We start from the raw sequence: 21,495 nt of genomic DNA, 5'->3' as shown, positions 1-21,495 counted from the left end.
TACCTACCGTACCCACCCCACCCCCCCCCCCCCCCCCCCCTTGTTAGGCCCACAGCGTACCGTTTATATCCTGCTCCGTACATGGTGGCCATGAACGACAGGCATGTGCCTCAACACCTACCTAGGGTGCTAGGTATGTACGTGACGGAACGGAGCAAGAAGGCGGCTTTTGCCCTGGAAAATCCGTCAGGATCTAGTCGACTAGAGCTGCCTAGGCTGGTGCGTGGTTTGGCCGCTTCCCACAGTTCCTCATCCATAGTGCGCTGGCTCATTGGAGATCTCATTGGGCATCAGACATTCGGCAGACCGGCGCTACGCACGCCACCGATCCGTCGTCGGTGCTCCGGAGCACGGGTGCAGGCTCGTCCTTGGTCTGGGACGGAAGAGGCTGCATCCTGTGGGGGCGAAGGGAAGCGTGGGAAAATAAAACCAAACGCAAGCTGAAATGTCAATTGTCAGCGCTTTCCAGTGCAGGGAAGTTGTCCGTCTGAAAGCGGGTCTAGTCGTGGCTGAGTTTGGTGACCAAATAGGGGGTGATCCGGGTTGCATATTCGGCCAATGTCCTCACTGGCCCCCTATCTGAGAGTCACAGGCCAATGTTTTGCGATCCATGCTTTCGCGGTTTGTCTCGCGTTGGAAGTGGCCCACCATCGGCCAAAAGAAAGAAGTAAAAAAACAAAAAGCAATACCCATCGACGCCACCGTTTGAAGCGGCGAGCCCGGCGAGCTCCTGCACGCTTAAGTACCGCCCGCATCGGAGGGATATTCTACAGTTGTACATACGAAGCCTGGCCCAGTTCTCTGCACGGCACATGCACCACACTAGACAAGATGATCTGGGCGTCGGGTCTTCAAAGCTTGATTTTCTCCTCTGTTTTTTGTCGTCTAGGGGCAGTTCGTGTGCAAAAATAGCCGCCTGGGTTGGCTGCCGATGTGAGCATGAGAGACGGTGGGACTGTCAGTCAGAATTCTCGTATTCCCAGCTCACGCTGCGCTGCAGGAATGCGAAAGGGGCCTCCGCCGTCGGCATTCGCACGGAGCAATCTCGTGTGTTGCGGCCGCTATTCCACAGTAAATGACTCTGTTGTGCCTGGGAAGGGAAAGTTGGCTGATTGCCAATCGGCTCTTGAGAGTCCCTTGCCACATCCCACTTTTGTCGCGAGATCCGTTTAGCGTGGCCTGCGTCTCTGGCTCCTGTCGCCCGCCGTACCGCTTCATGCCCACACGCCCCCCTGAGAGACGGTCCGTCAGGGGGTTGTTGCAATGCTCGTGCACTAGGAGGCTGCTGGGCGAGTGCCGTTGTCGTCGTGCGGAAATCCAATTGATCTGAACGATTTCCTGGTTCACCAACGGCTGTTCCGCATTCTTCTGCTGGAGTGCCCGTGTCCCATCACCAGCCCGTCTCCATTCGTTTTGGCGGCTCGGTGGCGGTTCTTGTCAGTCCTTTTCCGCAATACTTACTTGGCCTTTGTTTGCTTGTTGAGCCGTTTGGTTGTCGACACCTCGGGCTTCAGAGCCAAGGGACCGTCTCGCTCGTCACACGCGTCGTCTCCCAGCGAACCGAATCGTGTTGTGGCTCTGCCTTGCATAGTTCTCAGCTGCAGGTTTGCCACAGTCGTAAACATCACGACTTCCGAGCCTCGTTGAACATCCTTTGTCCGCTCGCTATATCCTCCTAATATCCACACCTGGCTGCCCGAGATACCGTTTCTTCTGGCCGAACTAGACGACACGACCTGAACGCCCCCAACGGGCCGTGGTCGTTCTGTGCTTGGGAGACTCTTCTCAACTCGGAACGCTGCGACGATGGCAAACCACCAGGCCCGCATGTCCATGTACTCGGTCGCCTCGGAGGGCCTCGGTGTCCCCCGAGGCGCCGGGCAGTCGGCCCAGGTGTCAACGACGACACTGCTAAACGCGGTCCACAACATCTACCTCGCCTCTCAGCCATACCAACTGGATGTCGGCACAAGCCTTGTGGTCAACACCTGGCTCACTGCCACCCAGGCCGGCCCTGATGGTCGCACAGGAGGCACCGTCGACCCTGCCCTGGCCGCCCGGGCTTGGGAACACGCGCGTCGCCGTGCGGAAGATGGTTGCATCATCCTGGGGTATGTCCCTCGTTGTTGAACCTCTTGTGATGTTATTCCTTGCGGCCATGTTACTAACTTGCTCTTCAGGTCTCTACATCAGTCCACCCCTTCGGTCCTGGGCCCCTTTCTCTCCTCGCTGCCCATGAGCATCCCCTCCTCGCTATTCAAGGCGATCGACGCCCTCAACCCCTTCCTCCACTCTGTGGCACCCTTCAACCCCTCGGCCCCGCGCCACTCGGCCCTCGGCGTGACCCTGACCCTCAACCTGGCCGGCAACTTGACAGCGGCGAGCCTGGCTCTGTCCCAGACTGGGATAGACACCACTAAAGGACTGCTCAACATTCCAGCTGAATCTGGGTACCGCGCCTTCGACGTCTTTTATCACCTTCTTTCATCATCATCCACACCTGCCGAGCGGGAATTCCTCGGCCTGAAGAGCGCCTCCAACTACAAGCTTCTCGCGAGGTCTGGCACGTACGATCCGCCTTCTTACCTGCCTACCGCTGATGATGGGGCCGCCGCCGACGACCTCCGCTCCGCGCTCAAGGATATCGGTATTAAGGGCTCTGCCCATCGCGACTTCATCTCCATGCTCGCCGGCCTTTTGAAGCTCGGCAACACGCTGGACTACGACGTCGACGCTGATGCCTTGGATGAGATTTGTGAGGATGTCGGTGGTCTTCTTGGTCTGGAGCCCGAGGCCCTGTCGAAGCAGTGCACCACTCAGGACCGTCAGACTTTGATCGGCGGCCTTTACGAGGCTCTCGTCGACTGGGTTATCTCCAAGGCCAACCAAGCCATCAAGGCCCAACTGGCGCGAATCCGGGACGGTGACGAGTCGAGCGACGGTGGCCGCGGCGCCAGAACCCCCAATACCACAGAAGACAATGGAGACACCGTCTGTATCACGGTGGTTGAGATTCCAGACCCCGCCGTGGGCAAGGCCATTTGCATGCGCGGCATCTTCGACGATAGCCAGGGAATCAACTCCGAGATGAAGCAGGACGGAGTGGATGTGGCTTCTGTCGGTCCCTCTGTCGTGCGCGAGATGCAGACTGCTGTCAGCGAGGCCGAGCCCGAGCTTGGAATCATGACTGGTCAGGCCGGCAGGGAGCGACAGCATTTGCTGCAGAAGCGCGAAGACGTTCTGGAGAAGGTTGGCTTCGTCGCCGACGACGACGGTTTCCTCAAGAAGCTGCTCTTCCCTGTCCCCGGCCAAGGTATCAACCTCGGCAGGGAGGGCCGCATGGACCTTGCCTCCATCCTGAGCAGCAGCCGTGCGTGGTATCACCTGTCAATCCACCCTACAGACGAATCCCCCGCCAGTCTCGCTGCTCTGCCTTCCATCAACTCGGCCTGGTCTGCCGGCACTGTCTCGCGACAGCTCCGAGCCTGGAGGCTCCCTGAGTGGGCCAACAGGCGAAACAAGAGCCTGGATTTTACTGCTGATTTCGACATGGACGAGTTTGTCCAGCGCTACCAGATCCTCGGCTGCAAGGATGGCCGCGATGGCATCGAGAGCTGGGTCCTTGAGCGTGGCTGGAGCAATGGTGAAGTTGTCGTCGGAAACGAGCGCATCTGGATGAGGGAGCACGCATGGTGGGAGGCCGAGAGCATGCTCGACATGAAGCCCCCGGGTGACAACATGCCCCTCGGTGCTTCCACCATGATGGGTATGGACACGGGATATTCTGCCGCGGGCAGCGGTTACTTCCCTCCTCATGTCGACCTCGCCTCCAACGGTAGCCGCGACCAGCTGCTCAACCACCAGAGGAACCAGAGCCAGGCCACCCTGACCCGAGGGCTCAATGCTGCCCCCTCCATCGCCCCATCAGGCATGCGCAACGTTAGCGCTGGCGATTACGGTCTTGGCAACAAGGGTGACAACTTCCGCGACGCCGTGGAGTTCAACGGGGAAGGCGAGTTTGTCAACTCGCTCGACCCCGAGTTTGCTAGCGGAAAGAAGCTCGAGGAGGAGAAGACTACTGCCAAGCGGAGAGTCTGGGTTGCTGTCGTTTGGGCCCTCACCTTCTGGATTCCCTCGCCTCTCCTCCGCTATGTCGGCCGGATGAAGCGCCCTGACGTCCGTATGGCATGGCGCGAGAAGGTGGTTCTCTGCTTCTTCATTCTGCTCATCAACGCCCTCATCATCTTTTGGATTATCTTCTTCGGTCGCATCCTGTGCCCCAACTTCGACAAGGTTTGGAATCGAGCCGACGTCTCGCAGCACCAGGGCGGAGATGATTTCTGGATCAGCAACCGCGGCAAGGTCTACGACATTACCAAGTTCTACAAGGTCCCGCACGGTTACACTGGTCGTGAGACCACGGCGGACCAGATGCAGCCCTTCGCTGGACTCGACATGGACCCCTATATCCAGCCCCTCCTTTTCAAGGCTTGTCCTGGCATCGTGACCGACCAGAACCTCGCTCTGACCCAAAACGACACTAGGATTGAGCACGCCGAGGGCATGCACATCTCTGGCAAACGGTCGCCTTACACTGGAGCCAAGATCACGGATCCCGATTGGTATGGCAATGTGTACCTCCCTCGCCTTAAGGAGTACTATAAGGGTGAACTAGTTTGGGACGTGGACCAGATCAAGAAGGACGGACAGGACAGCGGGCTCCAGCGCGTCATCTATGATAACAATGTCTATGACCTGAGCGACTATTTCAACACCCTCAAGACCATGAGCAACCTCCCCCAGTTCCAATTCCTGGACAGCAGCATGGTTGAGGTCGTCCGTCGCAATCCCGGCACCGATGTCACGGACCAGTGGAAGGGCCTGTTCAAGAACGCAGCCTCGAGCAATCAGACTCGCTCCATCATCCTGCAGAACAACATGGTCTGCCTTGATTCATACTTCAAAATCGGCACCACTGATTTCCGCAAGTCGGCTCGATGCACTACCAACAACTGGCTTCTTCTAGCTTACGCCATTCTCATGGGTGCTATTGTGCTGCTCAAGTTCGTCTCGGCGCTGCAGTTTGGATCCAAGCGTCGCCCGTCGCCTCAAGACAAGTTTGTCATCTGCCAGGTCCCAGCTTATACTGAAGGCGAGGATTCGCTGCGCAAGGCCCTGGATTCTCTGACGGCTCTCGAATACGACAACAAGCGCAAGCTTATCTGTGTCATCTGTGACGGTGTCCTCGTTGGTGCTGGCAATGACCGTCCCACGCCCAAGATCGTTCTCGATATCCTCGGTGTCGATCCCAAGCTCGACCCTCCCGCCCTGCCCTTCAAGTCTGTCGGAACCACCAGCGAGCAGCTCAACTACGGAAAGGTGTACTCTGGCCTCTACGAGTACGAGGGCAATGTCGTGCCGTACATCGTGGTCGTTAAAGTCGGCAAGGAGTCGGAGCAGAGCAAGGCCAAGCCCGGCAACCGAGGCAAGCGTGATTCGCAGATTCTGCTCATGAGCTTCCTTAACCGTGTCCACCACCGCTCCCCCATGAACCCGCTCGAGCTCGAAATGTTCCACCAGATCAACAACATTATTGGTGTTGACCCCGAGCTTTACGAGTATCTCCTGATGATCGATGCCGACACTTGCGTCCGCGAGGATTCGCTGAACCGACTGGTCGCCTCGTGTGCGAACGATGCCAAGATCGCTGGTATTTGCGGAGAGACCAGCTTGCAGAACGAGGAGAAGTCGTGGTGGACGATGATTCAAGTTTACGAGTACTTCATTTCTCACCACATGGCGAAGGCCTTCGAGTCCCTGTTTGGCAGCGTCACCTGTTTGCCCGGCTGGTAAGTCGACCTGATCCCCTGTGTCCGTATCCATGACACGGAAACTAACGTGCCCTCCCACCACAGCTTCACCATGTACCGTCTGAGGACCTCTGACCGCGGTAAACCCCTGATCATTTCGGACGGCGTCATCCGCGACTACAGTGATTGCAACGTCGACACCCTTCACAAGAAGAATCTGCTGTCTCTCGGAGAGGATCGTTACCTCACCACGCTCATGACCAAGCACTTCCCCTACATGTCGTACAAGTTCAACCCCAATGCTTACTGCCAAACGGCTGCCCCCGAGTCCTGGAGCGTTCTTCTGTCCCAGCGTCGCCGATGGATCAATTCCACCATCCACAACCTGGTCGAACTGATGGCCCTCAAGGAAATGTGCGGTTTCTGCTGCTTCAGCATGCGTTTCGTCGTGTTTGTGGATCTGTTCGGAACCATCATTCTTCCGTCGACAACCATCTACCTCGCCTACCTCATCTACACTGCCGCGACCGGCATCTCGCCCTTCCCGCTCATTGCCATTATCATTCTGGCGGCCGTTTACGGGTTGCAGGCGTTGATCTTCATCCTCAAGAGGCAATGGCAGCACATCGGCTGGATGATCATCTATATCCTTGCCTTCCCCATCTACTCCTTCGTGCTTCCCATCTACTCCTTCTGGAACCAGGACAACTTCTCGTGGGGTAACACCCGCATCGTCGTTGGTGAGGCCGGCCAGAAAACGCTTGTTGCCGTCGATGGCGAGAAATTCGACCCGCGCTCCGTCCCCCTGCAGCGCTGGGACGACTACGCTCTGCAGAACAACCTGCCCGGCCGCCGCGGCGGTGGCCCCAACGAGAAGCCCCAGGACCATGTCTTCGACGACGCCTACGAGATGGACGACATGAAGTCTGTGTACTCCTCAGTCCGCCAGGGCTCCATCCTCACCGGCCTCCAGAACCGCGGCACCGCCTACATGCCGCCCCACTCACCCGCCGCCTTCCACAACCGCTCCAACACCATGGGCACCTCGCCCCTGGCCGGCTACTCGGACCAACCTGGCCCCGCCATCGCCCACCGGCAGTCCATGGCCAGCATGGGCGGCATCGCCCAGTCGCCGTACCAGGACTACCCGGCCCACGGGCGCATGACGAGCATGAGCAACCTCCGCGGCATGGGCGGCGCCTCGCCCGTTCCGCGCGCCGGTACCGCCATGAGCGGCTACATCGGCGGCGCCAGGACGCCGCTCGGCGGCGAGAGGAGCCAGAGCGCGCTCGGCTTCGACTTCCAGCGCGGCGCCGCCGGCCCCGACGACGCCATGATCGTCGACGCCATCCGCGCCGTCCTCGCCGAGGTCGACCTCGACACCGTCACCAAGAAGCAGGTTCGCGCCCTCGTGGAGCAGAGGTTGCAGACGGAGCTGGTGGGCGAGAGGAGAACGTTCTTGGATCGCCACATCGACAATGAGCTTGCCAACATGTAATTCTCGTTCCGCATAAAGCCCTGGCAGCCGTCTCTCTGTCGTTGACTTTTTCGTCGTCCCTGTTTGATCTGGAGCAAAAAAAATATTGTCACATACTCCCAGCCTGTTTGTATCGCTCTTTTTGGTCTATCCATTGGGAAATTTTGCGTGTATAAGCCGATTATTTCTGTCATTCCAAGCCATTCCGCGCTTATTGCTGTTGCTTGCGTTATGGCACCAATAGTTCGAGCTTGTCTTTGATACTTCATCTCATTTATATAGGCCGTTACCAGCCACCCAAACTAATAATCACGGTCATGTGTCACGAAGCACGCACGCTTTCCTGTCTTGTTTTGCTGGTTGTTGTTGGTTTATCAAAATTGCGCTGGTATTTAGACTGAACCCAAATAAAAGGATTTTGAATCACTTGCCGTGGAACTGGGTTTTTGGTGTCCCCTCTAAAGCTTGTTCAGACAGTGTCCAACCGCAGCAAGACTCTCAAATCTGATATGTACCTCACTTACCCACGCAGTTCCCATGGCGTGAGTACTCTCCAAAGCGTTATCACCTGATCCACGGCACAAGAAATTCGAGGAAACAAAGACCCAAATCCGGGCATCAACTGCCCGTGATTACACATGTGTGACACGGCATTCTATTCATCCGTCCCTCATCATACGATCTTACCCACCCCCTTGAGCCGCACGTAGACGTCCGTGCCCCATCCGTAAAGGCTCTGGACAGCGATGCCACCGCCAAAGTACTCGGCGTAGGCACGGCTCAGGGGCAGACCGTAGCCGAGTCCCGCGATGGAGCTGCGGCCGTTACTGGCGCTCGAGATTATGTTGAGCGCGTCCGACCCGCTGTTGCTGCCCCCGCCGCCGCCGGGCAGGGTGTCGTCTTGCTCGCAAAAGGTGGTGTAGCTGTAGGACCATATGTTTGGCAGCACGTCGGGCGCGATGCCGCCGCCGCGGTCGCGGATGCGGATGGTGACGCCGGGGGCGTTGTCGTCGAGCGGGCGGATGGGGGCGTCGGAGCGGAAGTTGCCGCGGTCCTCGCTGGGCGGCTTGACGCGCACGGCGCCGCCGCTGCTGAAGGGCGGCTCCGGCGCGATGGTGACGACGATGGGCTCCCTGCTCATGCGGTTCTCGACCGTGGCGCGGAAGGCGTTCTTGAGCAGCTCCGTGACGATGTAGTGCAGGTGCATGGGCACAAAGGCAAACGTGGTGTCGGGCTCGCCGTCGACGACCCAGTCCGGGCGGACGCCGTAGCGGAGCTCGCAAATGTCGGCCACGGCGCCGCCGCAGTGGTCTATGACGTCGGCCGGCCGGAGGGCCGTGTCGATGACGCCGATGAAGGAGGGCTCGTCTGGGCAGGGGGTCGGGCTGGCGCCGGGGTCGAAGTGCGGGGCCGATGAGAAGTGCAGGGCGATATGCTGCTCGGCGACGAGGCGGGTGCCGATGCGCGCGCGCAGGTGCTCGTCGAGGAACGCCGTCACGTCCTCGGGGCGCACGTAGCGGCGGCACTCGAGGAAGCCGCGGGCGAGGGTCGGGATGGTGTCGGCGTGCGTCTGCACGAGCTGGGCGAGCACGGCGGTGAACTCGACCTCCTCCTCCAGGGTCGCGACGCCGCCGCGCTCCTCCCAGGGCAGCAGGGTCTCGAGCGAGTGCTGGTAGTTGTTGTATATGGTGCGGATGTTGGGGTTGGACACGACGATGTAGGGGAGGCTGCGCAGCGCCTGGAGGCGGTGGGCGAGCCGTACCGGCAGCAGGCTCAGCGTGAAGTTGGCCGACTGTAGCAGCGCTTCCTCGGCCAGCGGCGGGCGGCCGTGCTTGACCAGGTCGGCCAGGCGCAGCTGGTGCAGGTGCTTGCCGGCGAGGCGCGAGATGTCGTGGTCGTCGAGGCGTGCGCCGCCGGAACCGCTCTCGCCTTCATGGCGACGTGGCGTTGCCGAACCGAGCCATCTTCGCGACCCTGCAGCCGCCGCCGCTGCTCTGCTTGTTGGTCTCGCCGCTTGCCGTGAGGCCGCTACTGCTGCTGCTGCTGTCCAGGCGGGAGTGCACCTCAATTGGCGCGACCAGCCTATCATCTCGTCGGCATCGCCTCCGTCTACCCCTGGATATTCCAACAGTACTAGGGCGAGAGAGTGCGCACAACGAGACGCTCCAGTCTCATGGGGCAGTGTCCTGTGAGGGTTGTGATTGACACACAAACAGCAAATGGAATCACACCAGATATTGATGAGTCTAGCTGGTCGTCCTGCTTCCTGCTCTTGCCATTGGAAGTGGATTAAGGGTATGTTGGGATCCCTACAGGGGAGGTTCTGGCTATTGTCTCCTCCGGAACAACTGGAACCCACTGATCTTTAAGCTGGGTGGCGCCACCAGGATGAAATCGTCATGCGAAGAGAGATACAGCGTATTGAGATGGATCAATACTTCCACCCTTCGTTCCCAAAACGCTTCTAGCATTTCATATGGACATCTAATTTCAAGACCCCTTTTATCATGTCCCACGATCAAACCCCTGTGCCTGAATGAAGAGTGCTGCACCCGAGCAGATCTCTGCACGCCCAGACGATTCGCGCAGAGCACAGGGCAGATCGATGTCATCTTTGGGCGGGCCCCACTAACCCTGGACAAGCCTGAGACAGGGCCTCGGCCTTTGAAGTCATCAACTGGAACCGTCATCACAGATAGAATTTGGCTCGACACCGTACTGAGAGCGGACAATCATTCATGACAAGCACAAGAATCACAGTGAGATGTTGGGAATGTGAAATTGATTTGCGATGGGTGGCCTGAAAGGACCAAGCCCGGTCGACCTGCGTGTGTTCGGATACAAGTTCCACCATGGGATATATCTCCTGCTCGCGTCTATTGGGTCGTCACCACACCATCGGCCTCGACGGCGTGGATGTGCGGGTGCGACTCTAGGGTGGTGACGGCGTCTTCCTGGAAGGTGACGCTAGGGGAGCAAGTAACACAGAACACGTTAACTATTTGTTCCGGAGGGGAGTTTTCCTAAGCAACTGAATAGTGTTCGGGCAGGATAAACGTACGAGAAGCCCTTGATGATGTCCAAGCTGTGTCCGATCTTGCCACCCTGATCGGTGGCGTGCTTCTTGGCGCTGTGTAGAAGATAAGAAGAGAGTGTGTCAACGTCGTCTGCGGGCAGCTGGGTATGATGCTCATGGAAGTGGGATTTGGCTTGTGCTTACGCCTCCACCTGCTCAGGAGTGGCATCCTCCTTGCACGTAACCTACGACATTATGGCCGCGATTGTTAGAATTACCGACACGGAACCGGCGGTAGAACTATGCGAGGGGGCGACAAGAGGAAAAAGAGACGAAGCTCACGATGTAGGAAGGCATCTTTGAGTTGGTGTTTGGTGCTTGCGGGGTTGCTGGGGGCTGGTGTTGTAGACGTGTGTTTGAAGTAGAATGAATTAGGCGCCAGAGACGTGTCGTAGAGGCTGGCACTGTTGCTTGAACTGGCGGCCGCAGAGTGCCTTTTATGATGCCGCAGCTGGTACTCCACATTAATGCTTCGCTGGGAGAGGAGCTCGGTCGCACCTACTTAGCATGGAAGGTCCGGTGACGCGGTATTAGAGCCTGAGACGGAGCAAGAGAAAGATCTCAGCACCTCAGCGGTTCCTTGGGCTACCCAACAGCGACGCGAGTACGTCATTGCACCCACGACAAGCGCCAAGGGGTGTACATTGCCCCTAGTTCTACCTCTACAAGTCACCAGTACACTAGAGCGCGTAGTAGATCGGGCGGGCCAAGGTCCATGGTCCAAGTGTATCCCGAAGGAACCCGAGCACTTGTGCTGGGAAACACGGAAGTCCGGAGGGAGAGATCAAGTGCAATCCTCACTTATCCAGACTGGGCAGTCTCAAGTTGTTGATCGATGCCTGTTCTTGCAAGCCTTGACCCACAGGACATCCTTAGCTCTAGATTGATTACCTCGGGATATTAACACCACGGGAGAGGCTTCCATGCTGCTTCATGGCCATCGAGCCAGCAATGTTTGCAACCAAGTTGGGTCTTCTGCTCTCCATGGCTACGACATCGAGCAGTACCCCTCATCCCACCTGGTCTGCATGGTGTTGTCGGTTCCCACCCGCGATACCTAGCACCCCACCCCACCCCACCACCCCGCAACGGAAAACGCCCCGCCGTCCGTTTATTATCGATAATCAGCCAGAGATAAGATATGGAGAAACGCTATCCACTTTTGCGCTCATCGTTCACATTCTGCCAGGGCGGTCAAAAAGTTTTTGGAGGATTTCGCAGAAGCTGCATTTGCGCGACTGGAGAGACATCGAGTTGCCCCAAGAAGCGCGAAGCTGGGGGAAAAAAGTCGGATTGACACAACAACGGGCGATAATTGCAGGTAGTCCTGGGACTCCCGCTCGTCAACATGGACGACCAGAGCCACAAGCCGCACCGGAAGTCAAAAGAGAAAAAAAAGCACTCTGGTCGGTCACCTTTTGGCCATGCGACACCTGCATGGTAAAGCCTTTTAACTGCGCGGCTGTCGTGCTCACATACCTCTTTCCCGCAGGACCCAATCCAAAGGCCTTCAGCTTTGCGAACCCTGGCAAGCTCCTTCGCTCTGCAACGCGATCCCATGATGTAAGAGCTTTCTCATCATCTGTCTTGCCGCACCGGCACGCCGAACGACCCCGGCTAACTGCTGGATAGATCAAAGAAAAACGCCTCCATGTGCCCCTCGTCGATCGCCTCCCCGACGAGCCGCCGCCGCGGCTTGTCACAATAGTCGGACCCCCGGGCGTCGGCAAGACCACTCTCCTCAAGTCCTTGGTCCGCCGATATGCAAAGGAGACCATCTCCGACCCCCAGGGTCCTATCACTGTCGTCACATCAAAGAAGCAGCGCCTGACGTTTCTCGAATGTCCGAACGAGCTCGAGGCCATGGTGGACATCGCCAAAGTCGCCGACATCGTGCTGTTGATGATTGATGGCAACTATGGCTTTGAGATGGAGACTATGGAGTTTCTCAACATCTTGGCTTCAACGGGCATGCCCGGAAACGTTTTTGGCGTCCTGACCCATCTGGACCTTTTTCGGAAGCCCCAGGCGCTCAAGGACGCGAAGAAGAGGCTGAAGCACAGGCTATGGAGTGAACTGTACCAGGGAGCCCACCTGTTCTATCTTTCTGGCGTCATGAACGGTCGCTACCCCGACCGCGAGATCCACAACCTCTCCCGCTTCCTCTCCGTCATGAAAAACCCGCGCCCCCTGGTCTGGAGAAACTCTCACCCCTACACTATTGTCGACAGCTTCAGAGATATCACGCACCCTTCCAAAATAGAAGAGGACGAGAAGTGCGACCGCTCCATCGTGCTCTCAGGCTATCTGAGGGGAACAAATTTTGCAGCCGAAGGCCAACGTGTGCACATCGCCGGCCTTGGAGACTTCACCATCGCCAGCATGGAGGAGCTGCCGGATCCCTGCCCCACCCCCTCGATGGAGAAGGCCATGGAGAAGATCACAGGGAAGAAGGGGAGGAGGCGGCTTGACGAGAAGGAAAAGAAGCTTTATGCCCCCATGTCCGACCGCAGCGGCCTGAAGATCGACGGCGATGCCATCTACATTTACAGAGAAAAGGGGTTCACTTTCGACAAGGACGCCGAAAACACCGAGAGGGGGGAGGGAGAAGAGTTGGTCATTGGCCTTCAGGGGGAGCGCCGTCTCCTTGGTCAGACCGATGCTGGAGTCCGGTTGTTTGCTGGCGGCGAGCAGATCCGAAGCATTGCCGAGGAGGAAGACACTGGGAGGAAAGACCGCAGAAAACCGCGCCTCGCCGACCGCGAAGACGGCCCTGGAGAGGAGGATGAAGACCTAGGCGAGGGCAATGATTCGGGGAGTAGCGCGGAGGAGGGCGACTCTGACGTGGAGGCCGAGTTTCGCCCCGAAAAGCTCGGGAAGATGTTTCGGAAACCCTCCGATGCAAAAGGCGATGCCTCGGAAGATCTCGCTTTCGCTGATAGCGACTCCGACCTTGGTTCTCTTTCTGGTGACGAGGGCGAACAAGATTCCGATGACGAGGAACCAGGCTCCGATGACGACGACGAGGCTGGCATCAAGTGGAAAGAGAATCTGTACGAGAGGGCCAAGTCCATGCACAAGAGGAGGAGTTACGGCCAGCCGTCAGATCTTGCTCGGATCATGTACGACGACAATCTAACTCCCGATGAAATCGTTAAGAGGTGGAAGGGTAGCCAAAGCGATGAGGAGGACGAGGAGGACATCGACGCCGAAGACGATGAGGATACCTTCTTCAAACGATCCAAAGTCGAACAGCTGGGTGATGAGCCGGAGGATCGTTCAGTACCCATCTGCGACTATAACGCACTTGCCGCGCGCTGGACAGATGACGCCATCGAGGAGCTCAGGAAACGGTTCACTTCGGCCAACATCTTGGGCGACGAGGATGGCGACGAAGACGATGGCGACGGGGACGAGGACGACGATGGCGACGGGGGCCAGGACGGGAACGATGAAGGAGACGACAGTGAGGGAGACGACAGTGAGGGAGACGGCGAGTTCGAGGACCTGGAAACGGGCGAAAAGCATGGACCAACCACAGGAGAATCACCAGAAGAGGAAGATCCAGACAACCTGGAAGCAGAGCGCGAAAAGAACGCGCGGCGCAAGGAAGAGCTCAAGCTGAGGTTTGAGGAAGAAGACCGCGAAGGCTTCAGGAACCCGAAGGTGCTGGCCAGACAGGAGGGTGGCAACCAAGACGAGTTCGGGGAAGATGAGTGGTACGAGTCACAAAAGGCTCTAATCCAAAAGCAGCTCGACATCAACAAGGCCGAGTACGAGACGCTTGACGACAGGCAACGAGTAGCCGTGGAAGGGTTCAAGGCGGGCAAGTACGCCAGGATCGTCATTGACGGTGTGCCCGCCGAGTTCTCAACCAACTTCAACTCACGATTGCCGATCATCATGGGTGGCCTATCAGCCACAGAGGACCGCTTCGGTTTCATCCAGGCGCGAATCAAAAGACATCGTTGGCACAAGAAGATCCTGAAAACCAGCGACCCGTTGATCTTCTCGCTAGGGTGGAGAAGATTCCAGTCGCTGCCCATCTTCAGCATATCGGACTCGCGAACGAGGAATCGCATGCTGAAGTACACACCTGAGCATATGCACTGCTTCACAACCTTCTACGGGCCGCTTATTGCGCCCAACACGGGTTTCGTCTGCTTCCAGTCCTTCTCATCGGCCAATCCCGGGTTCCGGATAGCGGCAACGGGGACCGTGCTCAGCGTGGACGAGTCGACCGAAATAGTCAAGAAGCTGAAGCTCACGGGAGCTCCATACAAGGTCTTCAAGAATACCGCCTTCATCAAGGACATGTTCAGCACAAGCCTGGAAATAGCCAAGTTCGAAGGCGCGGCAATCAAGACGGTATCGGGAGTACGGGGGCAGATCAAGCGGGCACTTTCCAAGCCAGATGGGCATTTCCGCGCAACCTTCGAGGACAAGATTCTTATGAGCGACATCGTCTTCCTGAGGGCATGGTACCCGATCAAGCCGCATCGCTTCTACAACCCAGCATCCAACCTGATTGGTTGGCAGCCCATGAGACTGACGGGCGAGGTGCGGCATGCTGAGGGAGTGGCTACACCACAGCAGCGCAACAGCCTTTACCGACCTATCGAGCGGGCGACGCGCCATTTCAATCCTGTGCGGGTGCCCAAGGCTCTCGCGGCGGAGCTCCCGTTCAAGTCTCAAATCGTGCAGACGCGGTCGCAGCCGCGCCAGACATACATGCAAAAGCGAGCCGTGGTGCTTCGCGGCGAGGAGAAGAAGGCGCGCGACCTGATGCAGAAGCTGACGACGATCCGCAAGGACGTGGCGGAGAAGCGGCGGGTCAAAAAGGAAGAGCACAGGGCCGCGTACCGCAAGAAGGTGGCCGAAGGGGAGGAGAAGAAGGCTGCGCGCGAGAAGCGCGAGAGCAAGCAGTTTTGGAGCAAGGAGGGCAAGAAACGCAAGCCTGGCACCGAGGGGGGTTCGCTTGGCGGCGGGGGCAAGAGGAGAAGGTAGTCTCGAGGCGCCTCGATATACTATACTATCCTGCCTGCTGTGTATCAACCCTGGATTTCTCTCTTGTTAGGCTGCACGATCGTGTCGTATATTGGGTTTATTTACCTATCATTGGCTGGTTCATCTATTTCACCCTAGATCCCATCGTGCATGGCGGCTTACTGTAGAGGTCACGTTTTCCAACCCACCAATGTTTGGGGTTGGGAGGGACAGTCTTAGCGCAAAAAGTGTTCAGTTGGGTACCCCCATTTTTTGGTTTCGTTTTTTTTTTTTTTTGTATCGGGCTGCAGGTGAATCAAAACGGTCGGCAACGTTTCTCCCGAAGCGGCGGCAATAACGCTCCAGTGCCGCCTTGGCCCCCATACTGGGAGCGGACACTATTGGGGCACTGGGCCGCTGTGATTGGAGCGCGACGTGGCACAGGGCTGCTTAGCAAAAAATCTTGGAGACCTGTGATCCCGGCTGCTTCCTTGCCGCGACGTTCGTCATGGAGATCAGAGCAATGGAGGGGCAGCGCGAAGGCTTCGGCCCGGTGTTGAGGTGAAGCTTCTCCACTTGGCCCCTCCGTGATGAGCGCGTGTCGTGTTGTGTCGCGGATGCGGGGAGGTAGAGTCGGGGTATTAAAAGGCTCAGGGGCGGCTAGTTGGGGATCTCCTCCCGCCCTCTCTTGCCTTGTTGTTCTTTCCCTGTCCCGTCCTCCCGTGTTTCTGCTCTGAACCTCGGCAGTGCCTGTTGCAGCTCAAATACCACATCCACCTCAAGAAACGCTACCAGAAAACCGCAACCATGGTCTCCACGAAGACTGTGAAGCTCAACTCGGGCTATGTGCGTTGGATGCGATGGGAGGATGTGAAAGTATAAAAAAAGATGTAGCAAACGAGCCGCTAACGTCTCTTCTCTCCCACAGGACATGCCCCTCGTCGGCTTCGGCATCTGGAAGGTGCCCGTCGAGAACACGGCCCAGGCCGTCTACGACGCCATCAAGCTCGGCTACCGCCAGATCGATGGCGCATACGACTACACCAACAGCAAGCAGGCGGGCGAGGGCGTGCAGCGGGCGATCAAGGACGGTCTGGTCAAGCGCGAGGAGCTCTTCATCACGTCCAAGCTGTGGAACAACTACCACAAGTACGAGCACGCCATCGAGATGGCCAAGTACGAGGTGGACACCTGGGGCGTCGGCTACCTGGACCTGTTCCTGATCCACTTCCCCATCTCGCTGCAGTACATCCCGCAATCGGAGCTGATGTACCCGTGCTTCTGGCCCGACAAGGAGCGCACGCGGTCGACGCCCCTGCAGTACACGCCCGCGTCCGAGACGTGGTCGGCGCTTGAGAGCCTGGTCAAGACGGACGCGAACCCGTCGGGCATCCTGCGTTCCATCGGCGTCGCCAACTTCTCCTCACAGCTCGTCTACGACCTCTGGGGCCACGCCAAGATCAAGCCGGCCGTCAACCAAATCGAGCACCACCCCTACCTGGTGCAGCCCAGCCTGGTCGCCATGCTGCAGGACCACGGCATCGTCGTGACGGCCTACAGCTCCTTCGGCCCCCAGAGCTTCATCGAGCTCGGCAACCCCAAGTGCAAGAAGGTCGAGGCCCTCTTCACGCACCCGACCGTCGCCAAGATCGCCGAGAAGCACAAGCGCACGCCCGCCCAGGTGCTGCTCCGCTGGGCCACCCAGCGCAACATCGTCGTCATTCCCAAGAGCAACAGCGTCGAGCGCCTGGCCCAGAACCTGGACTGCGTCAACTTCGACCTGGCCGACGAAGACATCCAGGCCATCTCGGCTCTCGACGCTGGCGTGCGCTTCAACGACCCAGCCGACTTCACCCCTCCTATCCGCATCTTCGACTAAACGATGAGGGGTAAGGGATACGAAGATGTGCGAGTGGAAAATGGAAGGGGAAATGCCAGTAAAACAGCTGTTTCACAGCGAACAAATTAAACAAAAATTTACTTACCACCTGCCACTTCCCACCCAATGCCACACCTGCTCATGACAGCTCGTACATGGCACGCATGTGTCATGAGTAGGCAATATCAGTCACGACAACGAGTTTGCCAGCCATAAGTCGGCATCCGGAACCTGAATACCACCACCAGGTAATCCCTCCAAGCTAGCTTTGCTGCTGGCGTCGTGATGGAGCTCTGCTGGGAACGCGAGGCGGGGCAGATGGGGTAGCCGAGATCGGGGTCATTGGGGTTGGTATTACCGGATACGGCAAGTACGTGTGGGGAGCTCTTGATCTCCTTGCTCCCACGCGCCGGCGGCTACACCTTCCGTCCCTCGATATGTGCCTTCCTGAATCGGGAAAATATCTAGAGGGCCTGCTGCAGTAGCTGATTCTACAGGTACCTACCCATGACTGAATCCTCTTGAGAACCCCAGCAGCCCATACATACCAAATAAGGGGGCTGGCACATTTCAGGTAACCCAGCCTGCCGCTATGGACGCCAATCCTGACCTCCTGGGTCCCGAGGCTGCCCTTGCCTATGGATATCTCGTCGAGGACTGCGAGGGAACCCACAGGAAACTGCTCACCGACCACCGGTTCAATCCTCTCCACCCCTCCTTTCTGGACCGGATCCCGGCAGGCCCCTTTGACGAAGGCTCCTTTGGCGACGAATGCCTTGCCCACTCAGTAAAATTTCCGGCGTGCGCACTTCAGGAGACTTTCGATATAGACGCCGAAATCCTGCGCGCCATTGCCGAGGCGTGCCGTGGCTATGAGGAGGACGAGGACGAGCTGACGCCACTGGTGAAGGAGCTATGCCGTATCCGGGCTCCAGAAGCGCCGCCGCTGTGGGAGCTTCCGCTGGTGTCTGCGCCGAGTGAGACGGAATACCGTGCCCTCGTTCGACGTGTCCAGACGGTAGGGCCTGTCTCCATCGAGGTCGACGATATTCCCCTGGATGCGCTGGATGTCGACCGCGGCCAAGGGATAGCCTTCCCGCCGTCTGTGTATGCACAGATGGACCAGCTGGACAGGTCTTTGACTCAGGGGATGCAAGTCACCAGGGAATCGTTGATATATCTCGCACAGCAACTCGAAAAGGACAACTCTGCCGACCAAGGCTTCGAGGACATGCTCAAAGACTTGGTCATGCCACGGGAGAAGGTAATCTCGACTCTGCTTCCCTTGCAAGATCGTGAGGTAGTTTATTGATAACAGATGTTGTTCACATAGAAACCTCGGGACTTCCATCTCACGCCTCCAGCGACTCCACTATTTGCAGAAGCAGAGCCGTTCATTCCCAACTCGGATGCTGCCCAAATACCCAGCCCGTCTGAGCCACGGTCATTGCTCAGTGAAGAACTTGGGATGGCAGAGGCGACTATTTTTAACCAGTATCGAGACGAAATCAGCCATCCCGAATCGGCAGCATCCGGCTGTTCTAAGGGTAACCCTTTCACAGACGGTCCCTCATCAGACGGTCCCCTAGTGATGGAATCTTGTGAAAGGAGAATTGCAGACTATAAGCTAGAAGTTCCCTTGTTCAGCAGTCGCCATCCCGAGCCGCTAGCGATCGAGATGGACTTCCCATCTCTTCAGCTAGGGCCGTTGTCCAAGACAGTGGATGAGAAGTGTGATCACGTTGACAAACAGCTTCATGAAAAGCTCCAGGAAGCAGCAGAAAAGGCTTCTCGGCGTGTTGAGCAGGAGCAACTCGATCCTCTCGATGGACTCGTCAGGATCAAGGTGCCGGTGGTGGACTTCACACGACCCGTCGCGGACTGGGGCCATCTAGCCGGCGATCCCAAGGCCATGTTCAAGCACATCATCCGCTCGCATCCTGGCGGCTTCAATCTGCCCAAGTGGCCAGTGGACAAACGCGCGGAGAGGGAGCTCAGGTGGGTGCTAACAACGTCCGGTGCGGCTGTATCAACAGCCGAGACGCTCACCGCAGCAGAAGAGTTAAATCTCGACGAGCTGCTTGGCGACATGGACGACACCCCTGAGAGCGCACTGTTTGTCCAGAAGCCCAGGGGCCTTGTCGTACTGCGATGTAGTCAAGATTCGGACGATGATGTCGAGCCCTGGTTCGGTACACCGCCATCGGCTCAGATTACGGCCTCGGTGCCAGATCCGGCCGTCGCCGACGCTGACGACCTGATGGAGCTTGTCAGAAAGAGGAAACAGTCATCGAAGAAGAAGCTCAAGGCTCAGAGATCGCCGAAACGGGCAAGGGGCGGAGCGGATGCGCGACCCAGGGGGGCGCTGCTGATGGATGGCAGGCATCCCCAAAGCGCCCAACTTCTCACGTCGTTCCTGAAAATCAGGGGGATGGAATCGCCAGAGCCAAAACCCACCGATCAGGCTGTAGCGCACCCGGTCATTGTCGATGGCAGTGGGCCAGCGAGTGACACACCCGGGGCCGGTGACGGGATCCAGCCGGCGATCAGCCCTGAACCTTTGGTGGCCAACCAGACCGAGGAGGCAAGAGCAAGCAAGATGGCGGAAGCGCCTCCGGGACCGCTTGTGGAGGTGCCCGACTTCAGCTTGAAGTTGATAATCTCTATCAACCTGCCTCGAGGCCTTGTCCGAGGTCTACAAGATCTGCTGCCTGGAGTGGAATTCGTCGAGCGGAATTACAACGCTAACAACTCGTCGGTCTGGGGCACGGGGGCGTCCCCACTTGGTGGCGAGGCCGACATAACAGTGTCTCCGGCGACAGGCATAATAACGGCAACCACTGTGCAAGTTCGGCAGCAGACGCCGGGCAGGAGTGGCGATGACAACATGTTGCAGCGGCGGGTGCGGTGCGCCAGTTCCAGGTACGAGCGCTTGATCGTGCTGGTTTCGGACGGAAGCCTGGACACCACGGCGGCCTGTCCCATGTCGGAGGCGGACGGGCTCGCGTTCGTCAAGCTCCAGGCCTTTGCGGCACAACTCGACGCGGTAGCGACGGTGAGCGTCTACTGGGTCGCAGGCGGCGAGGCGGCCGTCGTCAGGTGGGCGGCGTCCTTTGCCTGCGCGTCGGCGGCGAGCGTGAGGCTGCTCCAGCCGCTGTTGGTCCAGGACGAGACACTGTGGGAGCTCTTTCTCCGGCGCGCGGGCATGAATGTGTTCGCCGCGCAGGTCATCTGCGGGCTCCTCCAGGACCCCAGCGCCAGGGACGGCGGCAGAGTGGCAACTGGGACGCCAGGGCTGCCCGGGGACTACGGACTACCGGCGTTCCTCAGAATGTCGGCCCAGGAGCGGGTCAACCGCTTCTCGGGGGTGCTCGGCGGACGGAGACTGCTCGACCGCGCGAGCGAGTTGATCGACCAGCCGTGGAACAGTGAGGGGCAAGTGCGGACACGACATCTTTCTTGACGATCTCCGACGTGGTCAATTTGCGATTCATTTACAGGGGTACTTTTGCAATCTTTTCCGGCTAGGTCATTCACAGTAAGGGCCAGATCTATCCTGTCAGTTGCTTGAACGGAGCCAACGCAAATGCGTGAATTGGCTTGAATAGACGAGAGCAGGACCATATTTTGCTCGACAAAGCGCTGCGGCGTGTAAATCCATCCAAGACTGTTAGTGACTGCGCCTGCGTCGTCTTAGTCCTGACCTGGTGTGTCGCCCCCTGAGCCGATGCTCCATATCCTGAGGCTGGTGTCATCCGATGTCCTGAGTGCTGGCCTTCTGATGCGGCGGCCAGCTACGCCATCTGCGTCCGAATCCTCGCTATCGCTTTCGTCGACTACGACTTCCCATGAGCCCGCGCAGGTGGCCAGGACCGAGCCGCCGGGGTGCAGGGCGGTACTCCCAACAGCAGACGCGGTGCCGTGCGCTTGCCATTCCCAGGTATGGGATGACAAACGTTCCTCGCCGCCGTCGCTAGCATGGCCGCCAACAGCATCCCAGGCTAGGACGCGGCCGTCGCGAGTGCCGGCCCAGATCTCGAAAATGCTGCCGTCGGCCCCCTCACCTGCCGGCGAGGCGAAGACGTCGCAACCGAGGCACTGGTTCGTGTCGGCGTCGCGGTCAACAAGCCGGGACAGCAGGCGGCCGGTGACGCGGACGTCGTAGACGGCCAGGCTGGTGGAGCGTCGCTCGTTGAGGACCAGGTAGCGGCCGCAGGGCGACCAGATGGCCTGCACGACCCCGCCGGCCCCGGCCCCCGCCCCGGAC

At 58.4% G+C, this 21,495-nt stretch overlaps 7 protein-coding genes across 7 annotated transcripts in view; 4 read left to right on the top strand and 3 right to left on the bottom strand.

Moving 5' to 3' along the window:
* Positions 1-1,288: 1,288 nt before the first annotated feature.
* GGTG_03745 (hypothetical protein) lies at positions 1,289-7,742 on the top strand. The gene is made up of 3 exons (XM_009221527.1): positions 1,289-2,111; positions 2,181-5,849; positions 5,916-7,742. Exons 1-3 carry the CDS (start codon positions 1,807-1,809, stop codon positions 7,306-7,308), a joined length of 5,367 nt encoding a protein of 1,788 aa, XP_009219791.1. The 5' UTR covers positions 1,289-1,806; the 3' UTR covers positions 7,309-7,742.
* On the bottom strand, positions 7,711-9,376 carry GGTG_03744 (hypothetical protein; the record flags this gene model as incomplete). Its single annotated transcript, XM_009221526.1, has 2 exons — positions 7,711-7,745; positions 7,975-9,376. 2 exons carry the CDS (start codon positions 9,374-9,376, stop codon positions 7,711-7,713), a joined length of 1,437 nt encoding a protein of 478 aa, XP_009219790.1.
* Positions 9,377-10,000: 624 nt separating this feature from the next.
* Positions 10,001-10,808, bottom strand: GGTG_03743 (hypothetical protein). Its single transcript, XM_009221525.1, has 4 exons — positions 10,646-10,808; positions 10,508-10,548; positions 10,349-10,417; positions 10,001-10,254 (listed from the first exon to the last, which is right to left on the bottom strand). Exons 1-4 carry the CDS (start codon positions 10,658-10,660, stop codon positions 10,164-10,166), a joined length of 216 nt encoding a protein of 71 aa, XP_009219789.1. The 5' UTR covers positions 10,661-10,808; the 3' UTR covers positions 10,001-10,163.
* Positions 10,809-11,560: 752 nt separating this feature from the next.
* Positions 11,561-15,618, top strand: GGTG_03742 (GTP binding protein Bms1). Its single transcript, XM_009221524.1, has 3 exons — positions 11,561-11,769; positions 11,856-11,926; positions 11,996-15,618. The coding sequence occupies exons 1-3, from the start codon at positions 11,712-11,714 to the stop codon at positions 15,368-15,370; spliced, it is 3,504 nt and encodes a 1,167-aa protein (XP_009219788.1). The 5' UTR covers positions 11,561-11,711; the 3' UTR covers positions 15,371-15,618.
* A 41-nt stretch (positions 15,619-15,659) lies between these two features.
* GGTG_03741 (NAD(P)H-dependent D-xylose reductase) lies at positions 15,660-17,336 on the top strand. The gene is made up of 2 exons (XM_009221523.1): positions 15,660-16,195; positions 16,278-17,336. Exons 1-2 carry the CDS (start codon positions 16,157-16,159, stop codon positions 17,226-17,228), a joined length of 990 nt encoding a protein of 329 aa, XP_009219787.1. The 5' UTR covers positions 15,660-16,156; the 3' UTR covers positions 17,229-17,336.
* A 484-nt stretch (positions 17,337-17,820) lies between these two features.
* GGTG_03740 (hypothetical protein) lies at positions 17,821-20,986 on the top strand (the record flags this gene model as incomplete). Its single annotated transcript, XM_009221522.1, has 2 exons — positions 17,821-18,492; positions 18,562-20,986. The coding sequence occupies 2 exons, from the start codon at positions 17,821-17,823 to the stop codon at positions 20,689-20,691; spliced, it is 2,802 nt and encodes a 933-aa protein (XP_009219786.1). The 3' UTR covers positions 20,692-20,986.
* GGTG_03739 (hypothetical protein) overlaps positions 20,670-21,495 on the bottom strand; it is a gene marked incomplete at its 5' end in the record, with an annotated part of 1,963 nt that continues 1,137 nt past the window's right edge. The window contains one exon of the mRNA XM_009221521.1: positions 20,670-21,458. Coding sequence (XP_009219785.1) covers positions 20,922-21,458 — 537 coding nt within the window. The 3' untranslated portion in view covers positions 20,670-20,921. The remainder of the gene's footprint in view (positions 21,459-21,495) is intronic.

This window comes from Gaeumannomyces tritici, assembly GCF_000145635.1.
Source record: "Gaeumannomyces tritici R3-111a-1 unplaced genomic scaffold supercont2.2, whole genome shotgun sequence".
Classification (NCBI taxonomy): Eukaryota; Fungi; Ascomycota; class Sordariomycetes; order Magnaporthales; family Magnaporthaceae; genus Gaeumannomyces; species Gaeumannomyces tritici.
Note: the sequence above shows the minus strand (reverse complement) of the source record. Positions and strands in the feature narration are given on the sequence as shown.